Source organism: Melanerpes formicivorus, unplaced genomic scaffold (assembly GCF_026170545.1).
Source record: "Melanerpes formicivorus ecotype bairdi unplaced genomic scaffold, bMelFor1.0.p_v2 SCAF_6, whole genome shotgun sequence".
Classification (NCBI taxonomy): domain Eukaryota; kingdom Metazoa; phylum Chordata; class Aves; order Piciformes; family Picidae; genus Melanerpes; species Melanerpes formicivorus.
In genome coordinates this window covers 13,623,203-13,643,465 of record NW_027142358.1, presented here as the reverse complement: position 1 = coordinate 13,643,465, position 20,263 = coordinate 13,623,203, and the positions used below count along the sequence as shown (strand labels likewise).

At 41.4% G+C, this 20,263-nt stretch overlaps 1 protein-coding gene across 13 annotated transcripts in view; it reads left to right on the top strand.

The window, feature by feature from the left end:
* Window positions 1-20,263, top strand: part of CAMK2G (calcium/calmodulin dependent protein kinase II gamma) — a 121,131-nt gene that overhangs the window by 46,912 nt on the left and 53,956 nt on the right. For 12 of the 13 annotated variants that reach the window (XM_068139833.1, XM_068139836.1, XM_068139837.1 and 9 more), the window contains exon 3: window positions 9,695-9,754. In XM_068139833.1, the coding sequence (XP_067995934.1) occupies window positions 9,695-9,754 (60 nt within the window). Of the gene's footprint in view, window positions 1-9,694; window positions 9,755-16,029; window positions 16,251-16,508; window positions 16,639-20,263 lie in introns of those variants that run through there. The other variant, XM_068139839.1, reaches the window with a different exon arrangement.

Here is a 20,263-nt window from a genome sequence, read left to right as displayed (position 1 = left end):
AGGAAGGCTATAGTTCAGGGGTGGGGTGCAGGTGATATGAGGGTATGTATTTTGAGTATTAGGCTAGACAAGTACTCTGAACTTCAAGCCTTCTTACAGGACATGAGGTCTGAAGTGACCGTGACAGAGGGTTGTATTAACGTTTGCTCCTTTTTGGTGAATGAAAGGACAAGTTGTTTGACAATTCAAAGCTGTGGAGCTCAGCATCCTCTGGTTTAAAAACTTTATTCCTTTTTCTAGCTGTGTTTGTACGTCACAAATCTTCCTTTCTTTGGGATGTAGGTTCCCTTAAGCTTTGGAAATTATCCAAGGAGAGCTAAAACATGCTGTTACGCTCATCACAAATCTGGTGGAAGACTTCAAAGCAAGGACCACACAGCAGTTGCACCATTCTTGGGGGAACATACAGTTACACTACATTTCTTCCTGTGTCAGTCCTTTGGTGGGTGCAGTTAATGTCTCCTGGTCACAGCAGATAAAATGAGATAACAGAAGTCCTAGTCTTTGCTGTGCTTATATCTGCCTGTTAATGTTTGTGGTTGATGATTTCCATTGCTTTGGGTCAGGAGGAAGGTGACTGTTTTTGTTGTTGCTAGCTGGAGGATGTATTTTTTCAGAGGGGAGCAACAGACACTGCTGTAGCAATGGTTTCCAGTACCTACCACTGCACTGACAGGTTTCTTTGTGTTTTCTCTCCCCTGAGCAAGGAGGGAGGTGGTGGAGTCACCATCATTGGAGGTGTTTAGAAGGAGACTTGATGGGGTGCTTGGTGCCCTGGTTTAGTTGATTAGATGGTGTTGGATGATGGGTTGGACATGATGGTCTTGAGGGTCTCTTGCAACCTGGTCTATTCTATTCCATTCTACTCTAATGAAGCAGGTGAAGTTGGTGAATTGCTGGGTAGTTTTGATGGTGAGTTGGTAGAATTACTGATTTTTGCAGCAGACTGTAGATACCGATTTCTGTGACCATAGGTGTTAACCTAGCACACAGTTTGGAAGGTTATCTCGGTGAAACATTGCCTTCCCACCTATTCACCACACCTGGAAGAGATATTCCCTCCATGACTTGCCTTCATCATAGTGGCATGAAATGAACTGATGGCTAGCAGGAAAAAAGGGAATGAAATTCAGAGCAGAGGCTCTTGAAAATTCTTCATTGGTTTTTACTAACTAAAGTAACTAGCTAGTTGGCAGGAAAAGGAAACCCAGAATAAAACAGAGTTGGCACAGGACTGTCTATACCACATGGGAAGGATGACCAGGGAAATGAAGGGATGTTTTTTCTTGCTGGCAAGAGGAACTGAAATGCCCTGAGAAGAGATGTGGACCAAAAGTAGGGTTTGTTTGTGAGGGATGGCATGTGTGTCATGTTGGAGCTTATTGAAGACAGCCTGAATGGTGCTTTGGCCTGCATTAGTTCTTCTGCAGGCAAATATACTTCACGCTTCTAATGCAGTCATGGTGGTGGCTCATTTTTCAGTGGCTGCACTGACAGAGACTCATCAAACCAAATCCACTGGACTATAATTGTTCCATTGCTTTTAGCTTGAATAAGCTTGCAAACGGCTTTTGAAATAACATGAAGAGCAGGCTCTCTGTGGCTTGTGGGAAATGATGGGTCAGGTGGGGAGGGGGCAGTGGATGCTGGGGAGGATTGTCCTGCTCCCGGTGCTGTAGCAACCTCAAATGGAGCTCACTTGCTCAGGTTCTGAGTTGATCTCAACTTTGAAGCCGGGGACTATGCCTACAATGAATGGATGGGGTGTTTGCTTCCTCTCTTTCTGTATACTGGTGCATACACATCCATTCAGATACCATGTTGTTCTGCAGTACTGACTTTGGTCAAACCACGGGATCTACTGTAGTCAAGAACCTAAGCTGAATGGTGGGAGTTTTCCTGGAGAAAGTACTCAAACTGGCTTTATCTGTGCCTTTTTAGCTTAGGAATGGCACAGCGAGCTTGAACACACATAATTTTCCTGTGTTCACATTTGTTAATTGTGACTGGGATGACTCTCACATACTGCATGAAGCTGTGCTGACCTCCTTGGATTCTTCCTGGAAAGTTGTTGGTGTCTGTGAGGGCTCAAGTTCCTCACATGCTCTTAATGTGCACATCAGGTTGCTTTTGTTTTGTTTTATAATATGTACAATAAGCAATACTCAAGAGTATGCCTTCCTGCTGAAAGTAAGAGGACAAGAATTCTTCTTTCCTCGTCAGGTCCATCTGCTGGGTAACCCAAAGGAAAATAGTGAACAAGTTGTTTGCTGATAGACTGAAAAAATATGCATATGAAAAGAAAGTGCAATGGGAAAGATGCTCAGCCCTCTTCAGGTATCCATATCCTTTAGGTATTTTTAACACCTTCTTTCCTTTTGTCACTGTTGTATACCTGATTATAATTTATCATTACAAAATAAAGACAAGGTAATGAAATACTGGAAAAGAGAATAAATTTCCCTGACCCATACTCATCAGGGCACTTATGAGAGACAGAAATATAATTACTTAAATCATCTTAACTTGTACTCTGTAGTGTTAATAATCTACTTTCTGCATTACTTGAATAAAAAGGTGGGAACTTGTGTTCTAACATTGTGTAGTTTGAGGTTTTTTTGCTTGTTTTCTTTTTTAATTTGGTTTGGTTTGTTTTTTCAGTACAGTAATACCAAGTGGTTCACAGTGGTGAAACACATTTGTTACCCATTGTGTGAGCTTCCTGGTGGTCCTTAAGATCCATGCATGTGTATACTTTTAGGGATAGTATTACACTTGTGTGCATGGAGTTGTTAGTTTCTGGGAGGTGGGGAGAGTGTGAGAAAAGGCTGTCACAAGGTAGTGGTTTACAGTAGTAGGTGTTACAATAGTAGTGGTTTTGCTAAAGGAAAGGCTTTTTCAGAAAGTACATCTGCTAGCATTTCTTGAAAGAAGCCTTGTTTGTTTTTTTCGTCCTCTTGGATACACTTAAACCTTTATCAGTAGCTGAAGGCAAGTGAAGAAAATTTCACCACTATTTTGTTTCTCTAGCTTTCACTGGGTGAGAGGAGTGGAGCTTTGCTGTTTCACCTTCATTTGCTTGCTGCAGCCTTGTCTTCCTCTTGGTGAATTTATGACTCTGGCACTGGTGCCTCTCTACCCCCATGCTCAGAACATCATGGGGTCATTCTGCATTGAGAGGCTTGAAAACAGACTTTGGCTTTTAGAAATGTCACCTGCAATGGGCGCTGTTACAGATTTATTAATTTTGGCTGGTCTTTGAAGTAACAACGTAGAAACACTCCACAGGAAATGTCAAAATCCTGAGCTGCAAATAGCTGAAGAGAGGGAGAGAAAGCATTTGGGATGTGTCATTATATGCTTTTTGCCTTCTTTCCCCCCCCTCTCCCCCCAAGCATCTGCTCTTGGTTCTTGTCAGAAACGATATACAGAATCTGTGAAGGCCTCTGGTCATTCTTACGGCCTAGGATGATGTTTGGTTGTGTCTATGAGCTTCTGCAGAAGGGGAAATGGTGGTGATCTGAGACTTGCTTGTATTCATGTTTGAAGTGGTGCTATGTCATGGCATACTATTCTGTGCCATACATTTGCAAATGCTGAGAGATCTCTGCTGTTCTGTAGCACAGTCTTGTTGGAAAAGTAAGAGAATATAGGTGAGAGTCTGTGGCTTGAAGTTTGCAGGACAAGGGAGATAGATTTCTTTTGCTGAAAATGTCTCAGAAAGGAAGTTTAAATGTACATAAGCAGAGAAAAGCATGAAGGAACCTGAAGGCTCAGACTAGTCTCACTGCAAAATGTATTTGATGCAAATTCGATTTTTGTCTTGAAGCAACTCTGATGTCTTAGCAGCTGGCACCAATAGACTCTCAGAATTGGCATGATGACAGCAATCAAACTGAATTTATTGCTTTGGGTTTGATTCTTCTTCCGGACTCTTCCCATTCTGAGAAATACGATCTAGAATGTATTCCCACAGGAACGATAGCTTCGAGCCTTCTTTAGCAGCAACCATAGAGCGTGGTGCTAGTGCAGGATGAAGGCTGGTGGACTATGGTATTGAGAGGCCAATCTGTATTGCAATTGAGAGCAAGTGTATTGGGTTGGTTAAAGGAGGGTGAGCAAGATTTATTTTTTTTTTCTTCACCATGACACAGTTTTTTATCAGGTAGCTCACAGTCAAGGATTACTTTTGTTTCTGCTGCTTTTCACCACATTTGGGAAAGAATCTGCATTCCCATTGGGGTGGCCAAACATTTAGGCTGCTAAAAGTTGTCCCCCATCTTTTCCCTGCCTCCTGCCCTCCCCTTGCCCTTCTTAAGACAAATGTGCTAAATAAATAGGGAACTCTAGCCACAGGCCCTCAGTATAGCTGCAGTTTTGTAAAGCAAGCCAGTAGACACTGCACTGGGTGTGCTTCTTCGCAAATAGACCCGTTTCAAAATGGTGCTGTTTCTAATGTTTGTTGAAGAAAGTACAGTGGAATTAACTTTTCACTTTATTTTCTGATAGGTATTTAATTACTTTAATTGATAAATCTTGGTTTGATTTATTTCAATAAATGTTCACTCCTCAAATTTTCTTTTTTTAGTGGTGTCTTCTGCTTGCCAGGAGAAGGAGCTACTTGAAATATGTGTGGTTTTGCTGTTTGTTCCTAGAGCAATAAATGTTGGTGTTCCCTGGGTAGGTGGACAGGATGGGGCACAAAGGGCACATCTTTTCTAACCTTCCTGGTTCTTTAAGAAGCCCGTATCAAGACTGTTTGGAAAGCAGGTTTGTGTGGCTGCTGCCTGCAGCTGAAACAAAACCTTTCCCCACATCTCTCAGGAGCAGGAGTCAGTCCGTGCATTGTAGCTCTGTCCAAATCTGGCAGAGTTTTGTTGTGTGCTTCTGGTGCATGGTGGCAGTGTCAACGCCTGACACCTAACCATCTTGTCATGCTCCCCGGTTCAAGTTCAGACCTCACCTTTCTTGTTTGGGCCTGGTCTACTTTTTGCGTTAGTTATAGCTGTCTTTCTGCAGACTTTGCCTTCTGTAAGTGTACATCAGCTTCACACAGTCTCCCTGTACTTTCCTGGCAGCCCTTTCTCTCTTCAGCTCAGTATCCTGACAGGCTGATTAGGCACAGGGACCTTTCTCTTCATCTATTTGGTTTTTTTTTTTTTGTCTCCCTAATGTCTCCTTTTATATATGTTTGTTTTTTTTAAGTAGTGTTATGTAAATGTTCTCACTTGACGTCTCTAGACTGCTGAGATTTGTAGCTGTCCTGTGCCCTGTGTGTGTGTCTGGACAAGTTTCCCTTCAGGCCTTGAGTAGCCTTGGGGGAGGAGAACGACCTGGTGAGTCAAAACCTACTGCAAAGTATCCATGCATGTAGTGGCTGGAGGAGAACACCAGGAACTGATACCCTGGAGAAGAATGGAGCCCAGAAGTCAAGTGTTTTGTTACTTATCCATCTCTGCCACTACATCTTTGAGGTAACAGATTGAAGTGGTCAGACAATGAAAGGAATTTCTTACAAAAGAGTAAGAAATGCACAACAATATAAAACTAGACATTCTCTGCCTTGAGGGAGGTTTGTTAAGTAAAGGTGTCATCATTTTGGGTTTTATGTCTTTTGGGCACACCTTTCTTTTACATCATGTTATCCTATTTACCTGCTGAAATTTGATGCGTTTAGTATATATAGGCCAAGCTTTCATGGTTTTGGTCTTCTGTACTCAAACAGGGTTGGGTTTGTTTTAACTTGCCCACTTAGAGATTCTTTTGGCTGTGACATTAATTGTGCATGATCAATTCTGTCCATCCTTTGTGTCTTCCAAGCAGTCTTGTCCAAGTGAAGGAACTGCATTTTGGTATAAAATGGAGCAGTTTCATTGTTGCAGGGCCTTAACTCTCCAAATGATATTAACCCACTCATTCATGTTTTCTGTTGAAGTAAATCCCTGGACAAATCAAAACCCAACCCAAAGAAATCCCAGCTTTCTAAACAGGCAGTTTTTTATTGGATGTATTCTGAAGAAATCCAGTGTTAATGTTGCTAGAATGACAGCATGGTATTTGCAGAGCAATAAAGTTAAAGTTACTTTGGTTAAGTGTAGTCTCACAGGCTGAACCAAGATCCAGAAATCTTATCTATTGTGTAAATGACTAATAAAGACAAACAGATACTGATGCCTTAGTTTGTGTATTGAACACAGAGAAGTTTTGTCCTTCTGTTTTAAACACCATCTCTTAAGCATTTACATTTTAAAGTTTGCCACAAAAGAGCTATGAAGACTGCACTTACCTGTCTCTGGAGAGACAGAACTCATACTCGTCGCTGTAGACTGTAAATAGGAGAACTGTCCAAACAGCAAGATTCTCTTTTTTGTTTGGCTAGAAAACAGTAAATGAATATTAGATGAGTGCTTGTAATATCCTGTACTTAAGTTTTAAGTATTGTTTGTAAGCATTGTATTGTTCAGGGCTAGACAGCTCTATAATGTAGCAGAAAAAGATCTTAATGAAATCCAATATTTGGAAGCAGGGAATAGATTAATTCAGACTTGGAAAGGCAGCGCTAACTTTTCACAGGAAGGTTAACTAACATTTGGAGTAACTTCTGTGGGTGTATAACTTTATTTATTACTTGAGGTTTTCCGTGTGATGAACCCTTACATTTTCTAAAGGATAAACTGTGTTATAAGCAAGTCATGAAAATTGGTGGTTGAATTTTGTAGTTTGTAACATGTAAGAAATAGGTTTAATGTCTCAGGCCTAGGATCCTGTATTGCTGTGTTTCTTAGCCACAATGTGTACCTCCACTGTGCCGTGAGAATAAACACCTTCACTCCACAAATGGCTTGCAGAAACAGCTTTCATCTTTTGGGCAGAAAGAGGAGAAATTACTTCCTTTACAAGCTCTTGGTAACGTAGGGGTGTGAACCCATGTCATCTTTTCATCATTATTCAAATACAATTAAGAATACTTTGCATTTTTAAGGTTCAGTGATAGAGATGTGGTAAAGCCTTAGCCTTTGACTGCTCTGCAGACACACAGAATTCTGTAATTTTTTTCCATCTCCTAATGACTAGTAGACTAGAGAAAGGCTATGCATTTAGGTACCAGGTTGTTCCCTACAAGTACCAAATCAACTCTGCCTACTGGTCTCTGGAATGAGAGTCAAATGTCTACACTGTACCAAATACTACCAGGCAGTGAAGAAGGATTTTTGAAAGGGGCTCTCTTTGAGGATGGGTTGTCATAATTTGGGACGTGTTCTGGTGCCACCTGCAACAGGACAAGTGATCCTGCAGGAATGAGATCCATGATCCTGCAGGACCTGTGGCAGGAAACCTGCTCAGCCTGACCTTTTGCTGCTCTCAGTTGTGGTGGCTGGCTGCTGCTGGCTGGTGCTCCTGGGGCTGAAGTGTGCTTTCTCTCTGCAAGTTGTGCTTGAGTTTGCCTGTTTTGTTGCCTTGGAGACAGAAGAGTGTGGTATGCTTTCCCTCTGACCAGAAATAGTTTCCTGTACCTTGTGACTGGAGTGCTGTACTCCTCCTCTGGTCTTTGGCCAGGCTCTGTGGTGCTGGAGGGATGGCGTGTGGGGTGATGACCTCTTGTCACACGCTCTTGTGTGGCTGCTGCCCATGGTAGGTAGCTGCCCTGCCTGCTCCCCTCCCTCTGCATGATGGTGTAGGATTTCAGGGGAGCAATTGCTCTTGATTTACATCTCCCATGGCATTTTGATGGTTATGTCATTTTGTCTGAGTCTTGCTCCTGTCAGCTGTCTGTCCTGGCTGTCAGGACTCAGTGGCTGAGTAGCACGTGGTGAGCTCTTACTTTTCCTTCCCCCTTTGCTCAGCTGTTTTTGCTGTCTGCTTCCCCATGTCCTTGTACTTGGGAACAGATTCTCAGCAAGTGTATCTGTGAACAAGGGCAATGTGATCTGGGTGGTTGAAGGATCTACCTCTGTAGAAGTTCCAAGTAGAGCTGGGAGGATAAGTGGGGAATTTGCAAGACCCAGACGTGCAAGTGGGCTGTGGATAGTTTAACTTTTGTCCTGCTGTGAGAATCTGGACTAAATGCAGAGCATGCAGCACAGTCTGTTACCTTGTAACTGTGTTTTGCAAAAATGCTGCTAAAAGAGAAGCCAAGACACCCCCCCTGCATCCCAGCAATGCAGGTGAGAAAGAGCTTGCACTGCACCAAGGCCTGAGGATGATGAAAGCTATCCAGCCTTTCTTGCTCCCTGCCAATTTATTGGAGAGTGTTCTGGCATGGAACTGTTGCAGCAACAAGAATAATTTTGTGAAATGAGAAGGCAGGAGAGATGAAAGGAGTAATTTACTTTCCTCCATCTCTGAACAGTAGCAGATGAGGATGTAAGCATAACTCAGTCCTGTAAAGTATTAATTGGGACATTTTCTGCACTTTAGTAGTGGGAAAGAAGACAGAGACCATGTAGCTGCACAGGCTGTTCTCAGGAAGAGCAGTGCAGCGTGGCTTTTTTGAAGTGCATGTCTAGTGGGTTTCCTATAAATTGGAGGATGATGCATTCCTCCCAGTGATCAGTGCATAACCCAGTCAGCCAAGGCTCCTGCTTGCTCCTGTGAAGTGTGTTACAAGGGATGCAGAGCAGCTATGTTTTCAAGCTTGTGTACTAAAGATCTGCTACAGATTAAGTGTCAAGAGCAGTCAGGGAATGTGTTCTTTTGATGATTGGACTGAGAAGGAAGTCTTTGCTTCATGCCTCTTTCTAGACATCCACATCCCCAGAAATAACAGAGTTTAGCAGTTGCCAGGGCTGCCTGAAAGATTTGTCTCCCTCAGATGATTTCAGTGAATCTGTGCTTCTCCGATGTGAGCATTTCATTTGAGGAGATGGGAGTTTTCTTGTGAAAATTCAGGACTCAATCATTGCTGTAGTGAAAAATTTCCTGTCTGAGCCTCAGTGACTAAAAGGCTGAGATGGGCAGAGTTCCTCTAGCTCCTTTTTCTTCCCTTTCACAGACATATGATACATTTCTAGGGAGAGGAAACCATTTTTTGCTCTCCTTATTATTTTTGCCTTTAATGCAGATGACAGTTGTGCTCAAACTGATGTTGCCTTTGGGCTGGAATAAGCATGCTTAGCATTTAGGCAGAACTTCTTGCCTAGAGAACTCGAAGTGCTTGATCAGCATTTCACCAGCACATCCATTCATGGGGCCTGAAGTATGGTTACATTTACAGTTCACTGGAGCTGGCAGAGTTCCCTGCTTCATATAATAGCTGTGCACTAGCAGGAGCTGTGTGTTCCTCCCTCCTCTGCCCTTCTTCCTCAGTGTTTCTCTGGAATGGAAGGAGATCCTTTTCCCATTTCACTTGGATTATTACTTCAGAGACTTTTCTTTCTCCTCTCTAGCCTTGGAGAAGGGGGTAAGCCTCAAAAGAGGTGTTACTGGGAAAGTAGCTTTGCATGTTTATGAGGCAACTATTCACTTAGAATCCAAAGAGCAAGTATCAGTTTAGTGTTAGCTCTGTAGCAGAAACATTCTCCTGTAGGTTCCACTGCATAGCCCTCACTTGAAATGGCTGTGAGGTTTTGGGAGACAGTTGTGTACCAGCCTTCTGGATGTCTGCTGGTCACTGTGCCCTTTTCTCCATTGAATTTGAACAAGATCTTAGTTCAGAAATGTGGTTCTTAACAGCTTGGGTTTTATTCTCTTTCAGATCACCAGAAACTGGAACGTGAAGCTCGAATCTGCCGACTTCTAAAACATCCAAATATTGGTAAATCTCCTTGGGCTCAGAGGGATGGGGGTGAGAGAGAAACCAGGTGTCTCATTTAGTGCACTGTAAAAGGGAAGATATAGTCTGAATGTTCACAAGTGGTCAAACTTGCCTTTTGAAGTCACCTCATTTTCTCTTTTTTGACAAACTCTGCATATGACCCTGTCCCATTCCTTAGTGTCCTGGCCCAGATGTTCACCAAAGTGTGCTGTATTCCTGTCCACTTGCCCAAGCAGAGTTGTCCTGGCTCCTTGGGTGATACATGACTCTTGTCTTCTCATCTGTCATTCTGCAATGGGGTGAGCTGTTGTGTTTGTTTTCCCCATGCCTGTTTTCTGTTTTGTCCTCTTGGCACTTTTTGTCATATCTGGTCAAACACTGTGTTCAGAGTCACACCCAAAGTTTAAAGGAGGGTTAATATGTCAGCTCCTTCTGTTAAAGTGGTTACTTACTCTAAAGCCAAGAGACCATTGCCCATTTTGGCAGTAGTAAAAAAAAAACAACCAACCAAAAGAATAATGAAGTAAAGGAAACAGTTTTGTCTGGAAGTACGGGAAGAGACAAAATAAGGCACAACCTCAAAACAAAACTACATCATTTATTCAACTCTAGAGAGAGAACATGCATTTTTATCTAATTCCAAAGCACTGTGAAATTTTGTCCCCAGTTTGCTTTTAGAGAAATGTTGCGTTGCTGGAAATTGCTTTAAGCAAAATATTTGAACAATTAATAATCCTCTTTATAGGACCTTTAAATAAATCACAGAATGATAGAGGTTGGAAGGGACCTCCAGAGATCATCTAGTTCAATTCCCTTGCTAAAGCAGGTTTGCCTAGTTTTGGTTGTGCAGGAATGTGCATCCAGTGGGGTTATAAAAGTCTCTGGAGAAGGAGATACTACAAGCTCTCTGGACAGTCTGTTCCAGAAGTTTTTTCCTTGTGTTTAATTGTAACCTCTTTTATTCTAGAGCTTCTAGGTTCCTAGCTAAGGTCTAGTTTGAAGTTATTTATTAGAAAACAAAACAAAACAAAAACCCCACCAAAACCACTAAGAAATACCAAACTACTACCTTCAACCAAACTTCTATTAAATATCCCTGTCTGGGAAACCTGTGATGCATTACATTTGTCTTTCTTTTTGCGTAACCCTATCTATCAGTGTAGATAACATTTAAGGGCATCTGTCTGGTCTGACTTTCAGCTTCGTAATCATTTGCTCCTATTCCCTGAAGACCTGGGAGAGGAAAGGTGTCTCACAGCATACCCCGTGGACTAGCATCTGTAGCCTATTTCATATGTGATGAAGAAGCAATTTTCACAAGCTCAGGACCTCACAAAGTGCAAAGCACTTTAGTAACAGCTTTTCAGCAGAAAGAGCTTTGTTGCATCTAAGTGTAGTTGTGGAGGTATGGCATGATGAGAGGAGCAGTTGCCACCTTCTGCAGTAATTTGCACTGATGAATATATTGGCTAGTAAATTTATTGCTTGGCAATATTCAGAATGACTAAAACTCACATTTAGCTAGTTACCAAGCTTCGTTTGCCCCATAAGACTTGTTGCACTTAGTTTACTAAGTGATGTCACTTTTTATTTTGGCCCTAACTTCACTTTCATCATCTCTCCTTTTTATCATTTCTTACATCCTTTCTTTCCAGGCCTCTCACAGAGGAAATCTTTCACATAAGGGGAAAACCACTTTTATAAGTAAACTGCACCGAAAACAGAAACATATCACATTCCTGGTTTAATTCTACAACTTGTTCCTCGTCTGTAACGAGTAGCAATGCTTGACTCCTCTTGTATGGTGCTTTGGAAAAGACAGTTTGGGGGAATGTCACTGGTTCTTGCACTTTCAGATCATCTCTTGTCTTCCTAGAAAAAAACAAACATTTTCTTATAAGATAAAGAGGCTAGTCATTCTCAACAGGTAGTCAGAGATAGCAATAAAGGAATTAAGCTTTACACCTACAATAGAGAATCAAAGTGCATTCAGTAAGACCTTGGGAAATCATATGGTCTGATTGTCAGTCCTTTGAAAACTGCTTGTTCCAGGCATGTTTGTTCTTAAAAACCTTCAATGCTTCCACAGCCCCTAGTGGCAGTCCTTCAAATGTTTCATTTTTCTGTCAGACATTAGGAAAAAACATACTTTGCTGCTGTCTTAAATTGTTGTTTCTAGTTCTATCTGGAGTGTATGTGGAAAGTATTTTTTCTTTCTTGTAACAATCTTTTACATATTTGAGGACTGTTATCATATCTCTTTTTAGTCTTCTTTTTCCTCAGACTAAACAAACCTAATTCTTTCAATCTTTCCTCATATGTCATGCTTTCTAGACCTCCAGGTTTTTGGTTTTTTCCTTCCTCCCTCCACTCCCCTTCCCTGGACTGTCTCCAGTGCCTTCATATCTTTCTAGAAATGTGATGCCTGAAACTGGACATAAGGTTCCAACCAAGGCCATGTCAGGGCTGACTAGAAGGGGGAGAATTGCTTCACCTGTTCTACCGAAAATACTAATTTTGTACATCAGCCTTTGAAACTTGTCATTAAAATACTGTTGATGCACATTTGTTTTCTGATGCTATTGCTCCAGACTACTTTCTACAGAACTACGGGCAAGCAAACATTTGTTCCATCTTGTGTAGGTGAGGATTCATATTGAGGTATACCTGAGATTTGTCTTTATTAAAACAAACAGGAAGAAATCCACTCTGGTGGGATATACCCCAAGTGTTTCCAAGACTATTTTGGTTTATCATCTGATAGTATAATATGGTTGCAACTCCTCCCACCATAATGTGAACTTAAGTAACAAAGCCACATACTGCATCATGTAGATAATTAATAATGCCACTGAATACTGTTGGCCTCTGGACAGACTCTTAAAGGTACTGCTTGATACATTGTTCCATTTTGACAGTGATCAATTTTGAGTATGTTTTTTTCACTGAATTGTATGCACCATTGTAAGATAGTTCTGAATACACATTTATTTTTTTTTTTCTGAATTGCTTATGGAAATAAAACTGAAGATGCTGTTAGAAGCCTTGCTTAAGTCCAGATGTTACATGGATTGCTTCTTCCATGTTCTTTGGACTTGTTACATTGTCATAAGAGGGAAGTGTTTTGACATAGTGGTAGGTTTATTCCTTGAAATGTCTGTCAGCAGTTAGTGTTCACCTAGTTACTGCTATTGAGTGCTGTAAACTATTCTGGGTGAGTATTTGCTGAGTCGCCTTGATGTGAGGCTAGGGCGGTAACACTGTACCACTCCTGAATAATTCTGCAGATTTTGCCCTTGCTGTATTTTCCCCCTTGAGTTTCATTGTTACTGGTTTTGTTGCAAACCGTGTTGCAGCATGACCTGCTGTTCTGCAGTGACCTCAGCGTCTAGTGTGTCCAGGGCTAAGGATTGAAAGTTAGGACTCTGTGAGCTGGGCTGCTTCTCGTCTGCCTGCACGTAGGATATAAAGAAAACCTACTGCTGCATTTGTGGCATTTGCTACATGACATTGACTCTCCTATGGAGATTCTGGACTGCAGTACTCTGACTGTAACACTGTATCTCCAATAGAATAAAGGTTGCCTTAGGTACAAAATAATGGTGATATTTCCATTTGCTGTAGCTCTTTGTGAAATGACCACTTTCTGAGTTATCCTAACAAGCCTTTGTTAAATCTCAGTCCTAATTACAGGCTATTGCTCTGTAATTGGGAGCTTTTCTTGTCTTTAGATCCACATTATGTCTAAGGTAATCACAGTACAGTAGTCCTTCTAAGAGCTGGACAGAAGAAAATTAGCCTAGACAATTTTCTGGTTTCCATCTTATAGTGTGTACCACATTCTCATTGAGAACCATCCATTTCAATGTGCTGTTATGCCTGGTAACCTCAGACTTCAGTTTAGTATAGGAACAACCTGTTTCCATAACTTTCAACTTGTGGATTTGGTTTTGAGGGTGAGTTTGGCTTTGGATTGGGTTGGGTTTTGGTTTTGATTTGGTTTTGGTTTGGTTTTTTTTAAACTCCTGGTAACTTCTTAAAGCATTTAGCATTCTGGTCCAGAAAAACCATTTGCCAGCCATGCTTACCAAATATAATAGAAGCCTTATTATCTTTATGCAGATAAAATATCCATTGAAGTTGGCAAGAGTCACAGCTCTGTGGAGAGTTCTACTTCTTGCAGTAATTCCCTTGTCTATCAACTTATGTATGGGCATTTGACATGGATGTATTTGAGAATATGTAGAAGAGCATGGTAGGGCTCCCTTCTCACTTTGTCTCTGCTTTGTAGGAAAGAAGCAGATTTCTATAGGCATGCATTTGCAGATGCCTTCCTGTTCTGCTATTGAAGCTTGTGCAATAGAATAGAATAGAATAAATGTCTAAGATAAAATAGACTTCTCCATTGCCTTCTGGTCGTCACAAACTTGTGGTGTGTTGGATATTTACTTTTGCTTACTGGAATGGCTCTTTTGGTCTTCTCCTTAGTTGTAAACTTCATTTCAGTCAGCTAGTGTATTTGATTTTTAAGTCTTGTAAATAGTTTTTTTTCCCATACTTGCTGGTACTTGTCAAATATTACAGCAGTGACAGACAGAACAAGCTTGTTCAGTGTAGATGTGAAGTTCTCCACAGTGCTGAACACGACCTTTCCTGTCCTAGGATTCCCAAACCAATAATGATGTTAAATTTGACAAAAATCTTCATTCTTAGTTGTTTTCTAGCATTCCTGTGTTCTCCTACAAGAGTACGGTTATGGCTTGTTCAGTATACCAGGAAGCCTGCTCTGTGCACGGATTTTGTCCATCATTTTGTTAGGTGTTGCCCTTCTAAATTTCCTATGTTACACCAGTCTAAATATGTGCCCCCTCTTTGGATCAATCATCAGATGATCAGTACTCTTTTTTAGATATTTTTACCTAGGCTGTACAAATGTAGTTCTTGAATATCTTTTGTTCGTAGTTCAGACTGGATGGTTATTGTGTCCCAGCTCATGGCAGCCTTTGCTGTGAAGAACTGCTTTCACTTAGGTCTATACTAATAAAAATACCTATTTTAAGAATGGCTGGTAGCAGCCCAAGAGCCAGAGCCAAATGCTGGCTTTGATTTTTGCCTCCACATCATTTGCTGAACTGCTTCAGTTAATTTCTTTGAGGGAATTTATAGCAGTAGTGAAATGCTGTCCTCAGCATCTATCAGAATTATTGCTTTTTCAGGTTTTTTCCTACTTCTGACTTTTTCTCCAAAATATACTTGCACCTGAATTATTTTTATTTTAACTTCTATCTATTGGCTTCATTCAGCATAAACCACAATTTTGGTCACATTTTTACTTAAAATGGGGAGAAAATGGTATAGCTATCTCCTGTGAATTAGAATAATTTCTTTTGACTCAGTTCAGATTTATTTCCTTTGACAAGTGCCCTGTCCTTGAGAATGGTTTTGATGGATATGTATGAAAAAAGGCTTCCAGTTTGTGTGCCCTTAAATGATGCTTATGATCAAGGTGTGAATTGCTGCAAGGACCAAGGGTACTGTGCTGCTGCATGTAGTGTAGCTGGACAGTCTCACAGAGTTTATACCTAACCTAGGAGGGAAATGGGGTGCAAACCTAATACTGGATTTGTTTTATTAGTGGTATCAGCCACAACTGATGTTTCTCTCATGATTCATTTTGAGATACTACTCCTGATAAAGCAGGCCCTCACTTTTTCCCCCTCATTGCCACTTGAAATGTTTTCCTATCACCTCGTCCTTAAAAATATATTTGAATTGCTTTCTCTGTGAACAAGCACAAAAAGCAGGCTGTGTTTGCCTTAAACAGCAGACATCCAGACTGCCTTTGCAATTGGGACAGAATGGATGTTATGTGGAAAGAATAGTTAAAATTATGGGGATTCTCCAGTGGTTGACCATGCCTGCTGCCCCATGGAAACTGTCATTTTCCATGTGGCATGGTCCTGTGCCTGGCCTGCTGTTTAAAGCTACTGCCCTACCATTTCTATTGCTGGGGGACTTTTTTTCTTAGGTGAAACTGGTATGGGGAGAGAGTGGTGTGGGGAAGAAGTGGAGGGGATAGTAGGGACTTTTATGTTACGTTTTATGGCTTTCTGAGTTACTGAGTATCTTTTTCTTGGAAGTGTCTTGGGGCTATCTGAGAGGACAGCAAGTGATGGGCTTCCTAAGATGTGAAAGGATAATAGTCTTGGCCTTAATGCCTTTAACCTGCTCATCTTCCTTCTCCATCCCTCAGGAAACCCCACCAAACAAAACAACTAGCAACACCCACAACAAGCCAACAAGATAGACAAAACCAAAACCACCACCACTAAACCCCCCATACCCCCCAAAAAAAAACCCAGAAAAGGAAACAGGAAACCACCAACCACCCCAGAACCCCTCAGAACATCAGCTAGAGTGCGTTCCTGCTGGAAAGCATGAGCCTTTGAGCTGCAAATTGCCATCTATAATTTCCAGTCCCTGCATCTTAATTCAGGTGAATATCCATGCATGTCTGGCTGGGAGGAGGCTCCTCAAAACGCCAGGCAGTCCAACTTTTTATTTCTTATTTTCTCATCTTTCACTACCTATTTTTTGTTTACCTCTTCTTGTTTGCTTTTCCTATAGTTTTTCATGTGTTTTTAAGAAAAACACTTCTCCATAGTCCCCTTTAATTTGGGAATGCAGTAACAATTGTGTTTGCTTCCTTGCCAGGGCATATATTTATTCTTTATTTCTTTGTGGTCTGTTCTAGAGAGGTATTCAGGTTCCATTATTCATCTATTTAGCTGAAAGATTTGTCTGTATGCAAGGAATCCTTAAAAGAAGAAGAAGGAAAAAAACCTCCAATGGGATGATGACCAAACAGTGCACTCCACTCAGAGGTACTGCAAAGGTTGGAGGATTCTCCTAATTTATTTCTTCCTTCCACCCTCCCCATTAGAATAGCACTGAAGAAATGGAAGGAGTCTGCTTTGGGATTCTCCCTGCCTGAGCAGAAGACAGGGATGAGTACACTGTGGTGAAATGGTTCAAGCAGCAACCTGCGCTTTGAACAGAGTTTGCCGTGTGGTGAGGTTTCATGACCGTCCTGGGCAATGTGAGAAATAGGTTGTGAAAATCAGGTTAATGCAGCAAAGTTGGGGGCATGTCAGGCATAACACCTGCCTGCATGGGCAGGAGCACTGCTTTGCAAAACCACAGGCTGATTTGTCCCTGATGGCAGAAATGTGTAAGGCAAAAATAATTTTATTGTATTTTTTCTGATAAACTGGATGTTATCTGTGTTGCCTTTTTTGTTTGGTTGGTTGGGGGTTTTTTTGAGGTACCAAAAACGTTGGCATGACTTGTAATTATTTTGGAAGTTTTTAGAAGAATATGTAATGTATAGACTAGATATACATAATATACTGTATATATTACATACCATGTGTAATACTAGTGGTTATCAGAAGTACCACTAGCTTACCTGGTATGTGAATGATCAGAAATTATTAACAACAGTTCTGAATAGTTGTGATTGCACTGCTATCACGACAGTAGGAAATAGTCCTGCTAATGCATTCTTCTGGCTCATGTAATGTTTAAGTAGGGTGTACCAAGTCTTATGTATCATGTGCTGAACTTCAGCATTTCAGTATAGACACTGAGATGTTGGTATGTTGGGCTTTTTTTTTTTTTTAATACTTCTTTTTTTACCTCCCCTTTTTACCACCACAGAAGGACCAGCTTCTTAATGGCAGAAAGGACACTGCTTTAACCTTATTTTTTAGGGCAGGAGTGTTAAAGGTTATGGTGAGAACAATGGGAGGGACAAGTAGGAACCCACCCACACCTGTGGGGGTGTGTGTCTTTTCATACACCCTTAGTTAGGTCTGTTCCTTGTCTGTCTTCACGGAGCCTGCAGTGACTTGGTTCTGCTTGAGATGGAACATAGCATTAACAAGCCCCTCTTCTAATTTTCCAATGCTTTAAAACTGCAATTGGTGTGAAATGCTGTAAGCTTGGGGGTTTATATCAAGCTGGTATGGATCCAGCATACTGTAACCTCTCTGTGTCAGCTTTGGAAGGAGGAGCAGGCGAATAGACCATGTTCCTAAGGGACTGGTTAACAGTAGCATACTATGTCCTGTTAGCTAACTGTCCTGCTGCTCTTAGTTACTGCTCTAAACAAAGCTGGTCATTAGCTGCTGGAACGGATGATTTCTAGAGGATTATTTGCATTACACAATTTAATGCTTTTTAATAGCAAAATTTTAATTAAGAGGAGAGTCCTTTTGGAAGCAGCCTGAGCAGCTGCAGCCGAATTCTGCGTGTTTAATGTAATTAGAGAAACAGCTTGGGTGGGAGCTGAGCACCCAGCTTACAGGCAGACACAGGTTGGTGTGGCTCCTCACGGGACAGGCATCCCGAGTGATGCAAACAGCACAGGAAGCCTTCTGGCACACAGGCAAGCTTGAAGGTGCTGGGGCAATTCCCATCTTGGCTGCCCAGGCTGGTGAACAGCTGGGGAAGTGGAGAGTGGGTGGTAGCCATCTGTGTCAGTTCACTTGTCCCTTGTTCTGCCACAGATGCTAGTGTTCAGTTTGCAGTCTGTCAGGCTATGTGTATGATGTGTATTTGTATCTGCAGTTTCAGCATCTCCTGGCACATTGGGAGAGTATCTTTGGAAGAGGGCATCAGACAGGTTTTAGCCTCTAGTTTTATTCTGCTTCTTCTGGACTGCACACTCTTGAAATATACCGTTTGTGGTGTTTCTCTCTTCCCTTTCGCCATGATACAGGCAAAAATATGATGTCTGTGACTGACCTTTAAATAGAATTGTTCAGTCCAGAAGATCCCTGAGCACTTTTGAGTTTACACTACTAAAGCTATGTGAAACAGTTACTGCGTTGCAATTACTGTGACCCAGGAGACAACTAGAAATCCCTGTTGCTTCTTATTGACTCTACTGCAGGTTCTGCACCACAGGCAACATAATTTGAAAGCCCCAAATATTATGTAATCACAGTAAATTATGTGTGTGGTGCACAGTTGGCTAATAGTGTCCTTTACATTCCTGTAATATCCAAGTTCTTTACAGTTAGGAACGTCAGTGAAACCTAGATTTACCAGGCAAAGTTAACCTCTCCTGTAGCTTGAGCACTGTCCCTAAAGAGATGCAAAAAATGTTAATTGTGAAGGACCAAGCATATTTCAGGCCCTATTATCTTTTCCTAAGCAGAGAGGAGTAATTGCTAAGTGAAAATACTGGAAATTGTCCTGTGAAATTATTCTTCTGCTTGTGTATTTACCTTTTGCTGTGATTTTAGTAACTCCTTTGCTAGCAGAGATTTACTTGCAGCAGGTTGTCAGAAACCACTCTGGGCAACCTTGCACCACTGTTTGCTGTGGACATGGGATAGAGGGGAGTGTTCATCCTTGGGCTTATGTGGCAGGCATAAATGCTTCTGTCCTGTAATGGCTGATGTAAGAGTAAGAAGATAATGATGTCAGCACGCTTGGCAAGGTGAAGGGAAGATGTGGGTTAAACCTGCCCTAGATGTAATCCATGTGACCCCCTTATCAATTGCCCTTTTATATGTGACCTTTTAAAAATGAGATGCCATCTGCTTTTCAACTTATGTTCCTTTGGTTCAGGTGAAATTTCTGAAATAAGTCTGATTTCTTCATGATTTACTTCAAATTTTGCATTCACAGAGTCTCTCTTTGTGTGACTCAGCAGCAGTTTGTATTGGTTGTTAGGATGGTACAGTTTGTTATGAAGGAAATTCTTATGCTCAGTTGCTTTGTATCACACTCGGGCATCAGAGAGCTGCAGCGGCCTGTACAGGGTCACTTTATTCAGGCAGGGAATGCGAACTGTGTGGCATGACTGTTACTGTGTTGATGGTTCTCACTAAAATGCTTTAATTACTGTAGTTACTATCATAGTTTATTAATGTTATGTTTTCTAAAACAAAAACTGTAAATGCATGAGGATTTTCAGACACTTTGAAGTATCAGGTTGAAGTTTTGTTCTTGAAGCAAGATTTCCAGTGAGACTCTGAAGACAGCAAGCAGAGAAAAGTAATATTCACAGCAGATGTTCTTAGAAAGTGCTTGAACTCCTGGTACCCAGCTGTTGCAAGGTTCAGTAACTGCAGCACACCCTTTTGAGCCATTTGCTGTGGTATCAGGCTCATTGTAAATGCTCTGGATTCCATTAGGGCCTCAGACCTGGTATACCCACAGAAAACAGGCAATAATTCGTGTAGCTTGCATCTGGCAATGTTGAAGACATGAGATTTTGGAGAAAGGGAGTGATTTGGTCTGACCGTTTTTGTGCTGTTAGTTACTTTTCTAAAAGACAGTTTTGTGGGAGATCCTTCCTGTACAATTAAGACTAGCTTACTTAGGTTGGGTTTGGAGAGGAGGCTGAGAGATTAAAAATGTTTAAACCAGTTAGCTAGGTTATGCCTTGTGTGTAGTGATGCATCACAGCTGTTACAACTGTGCAGAGTTACAGGC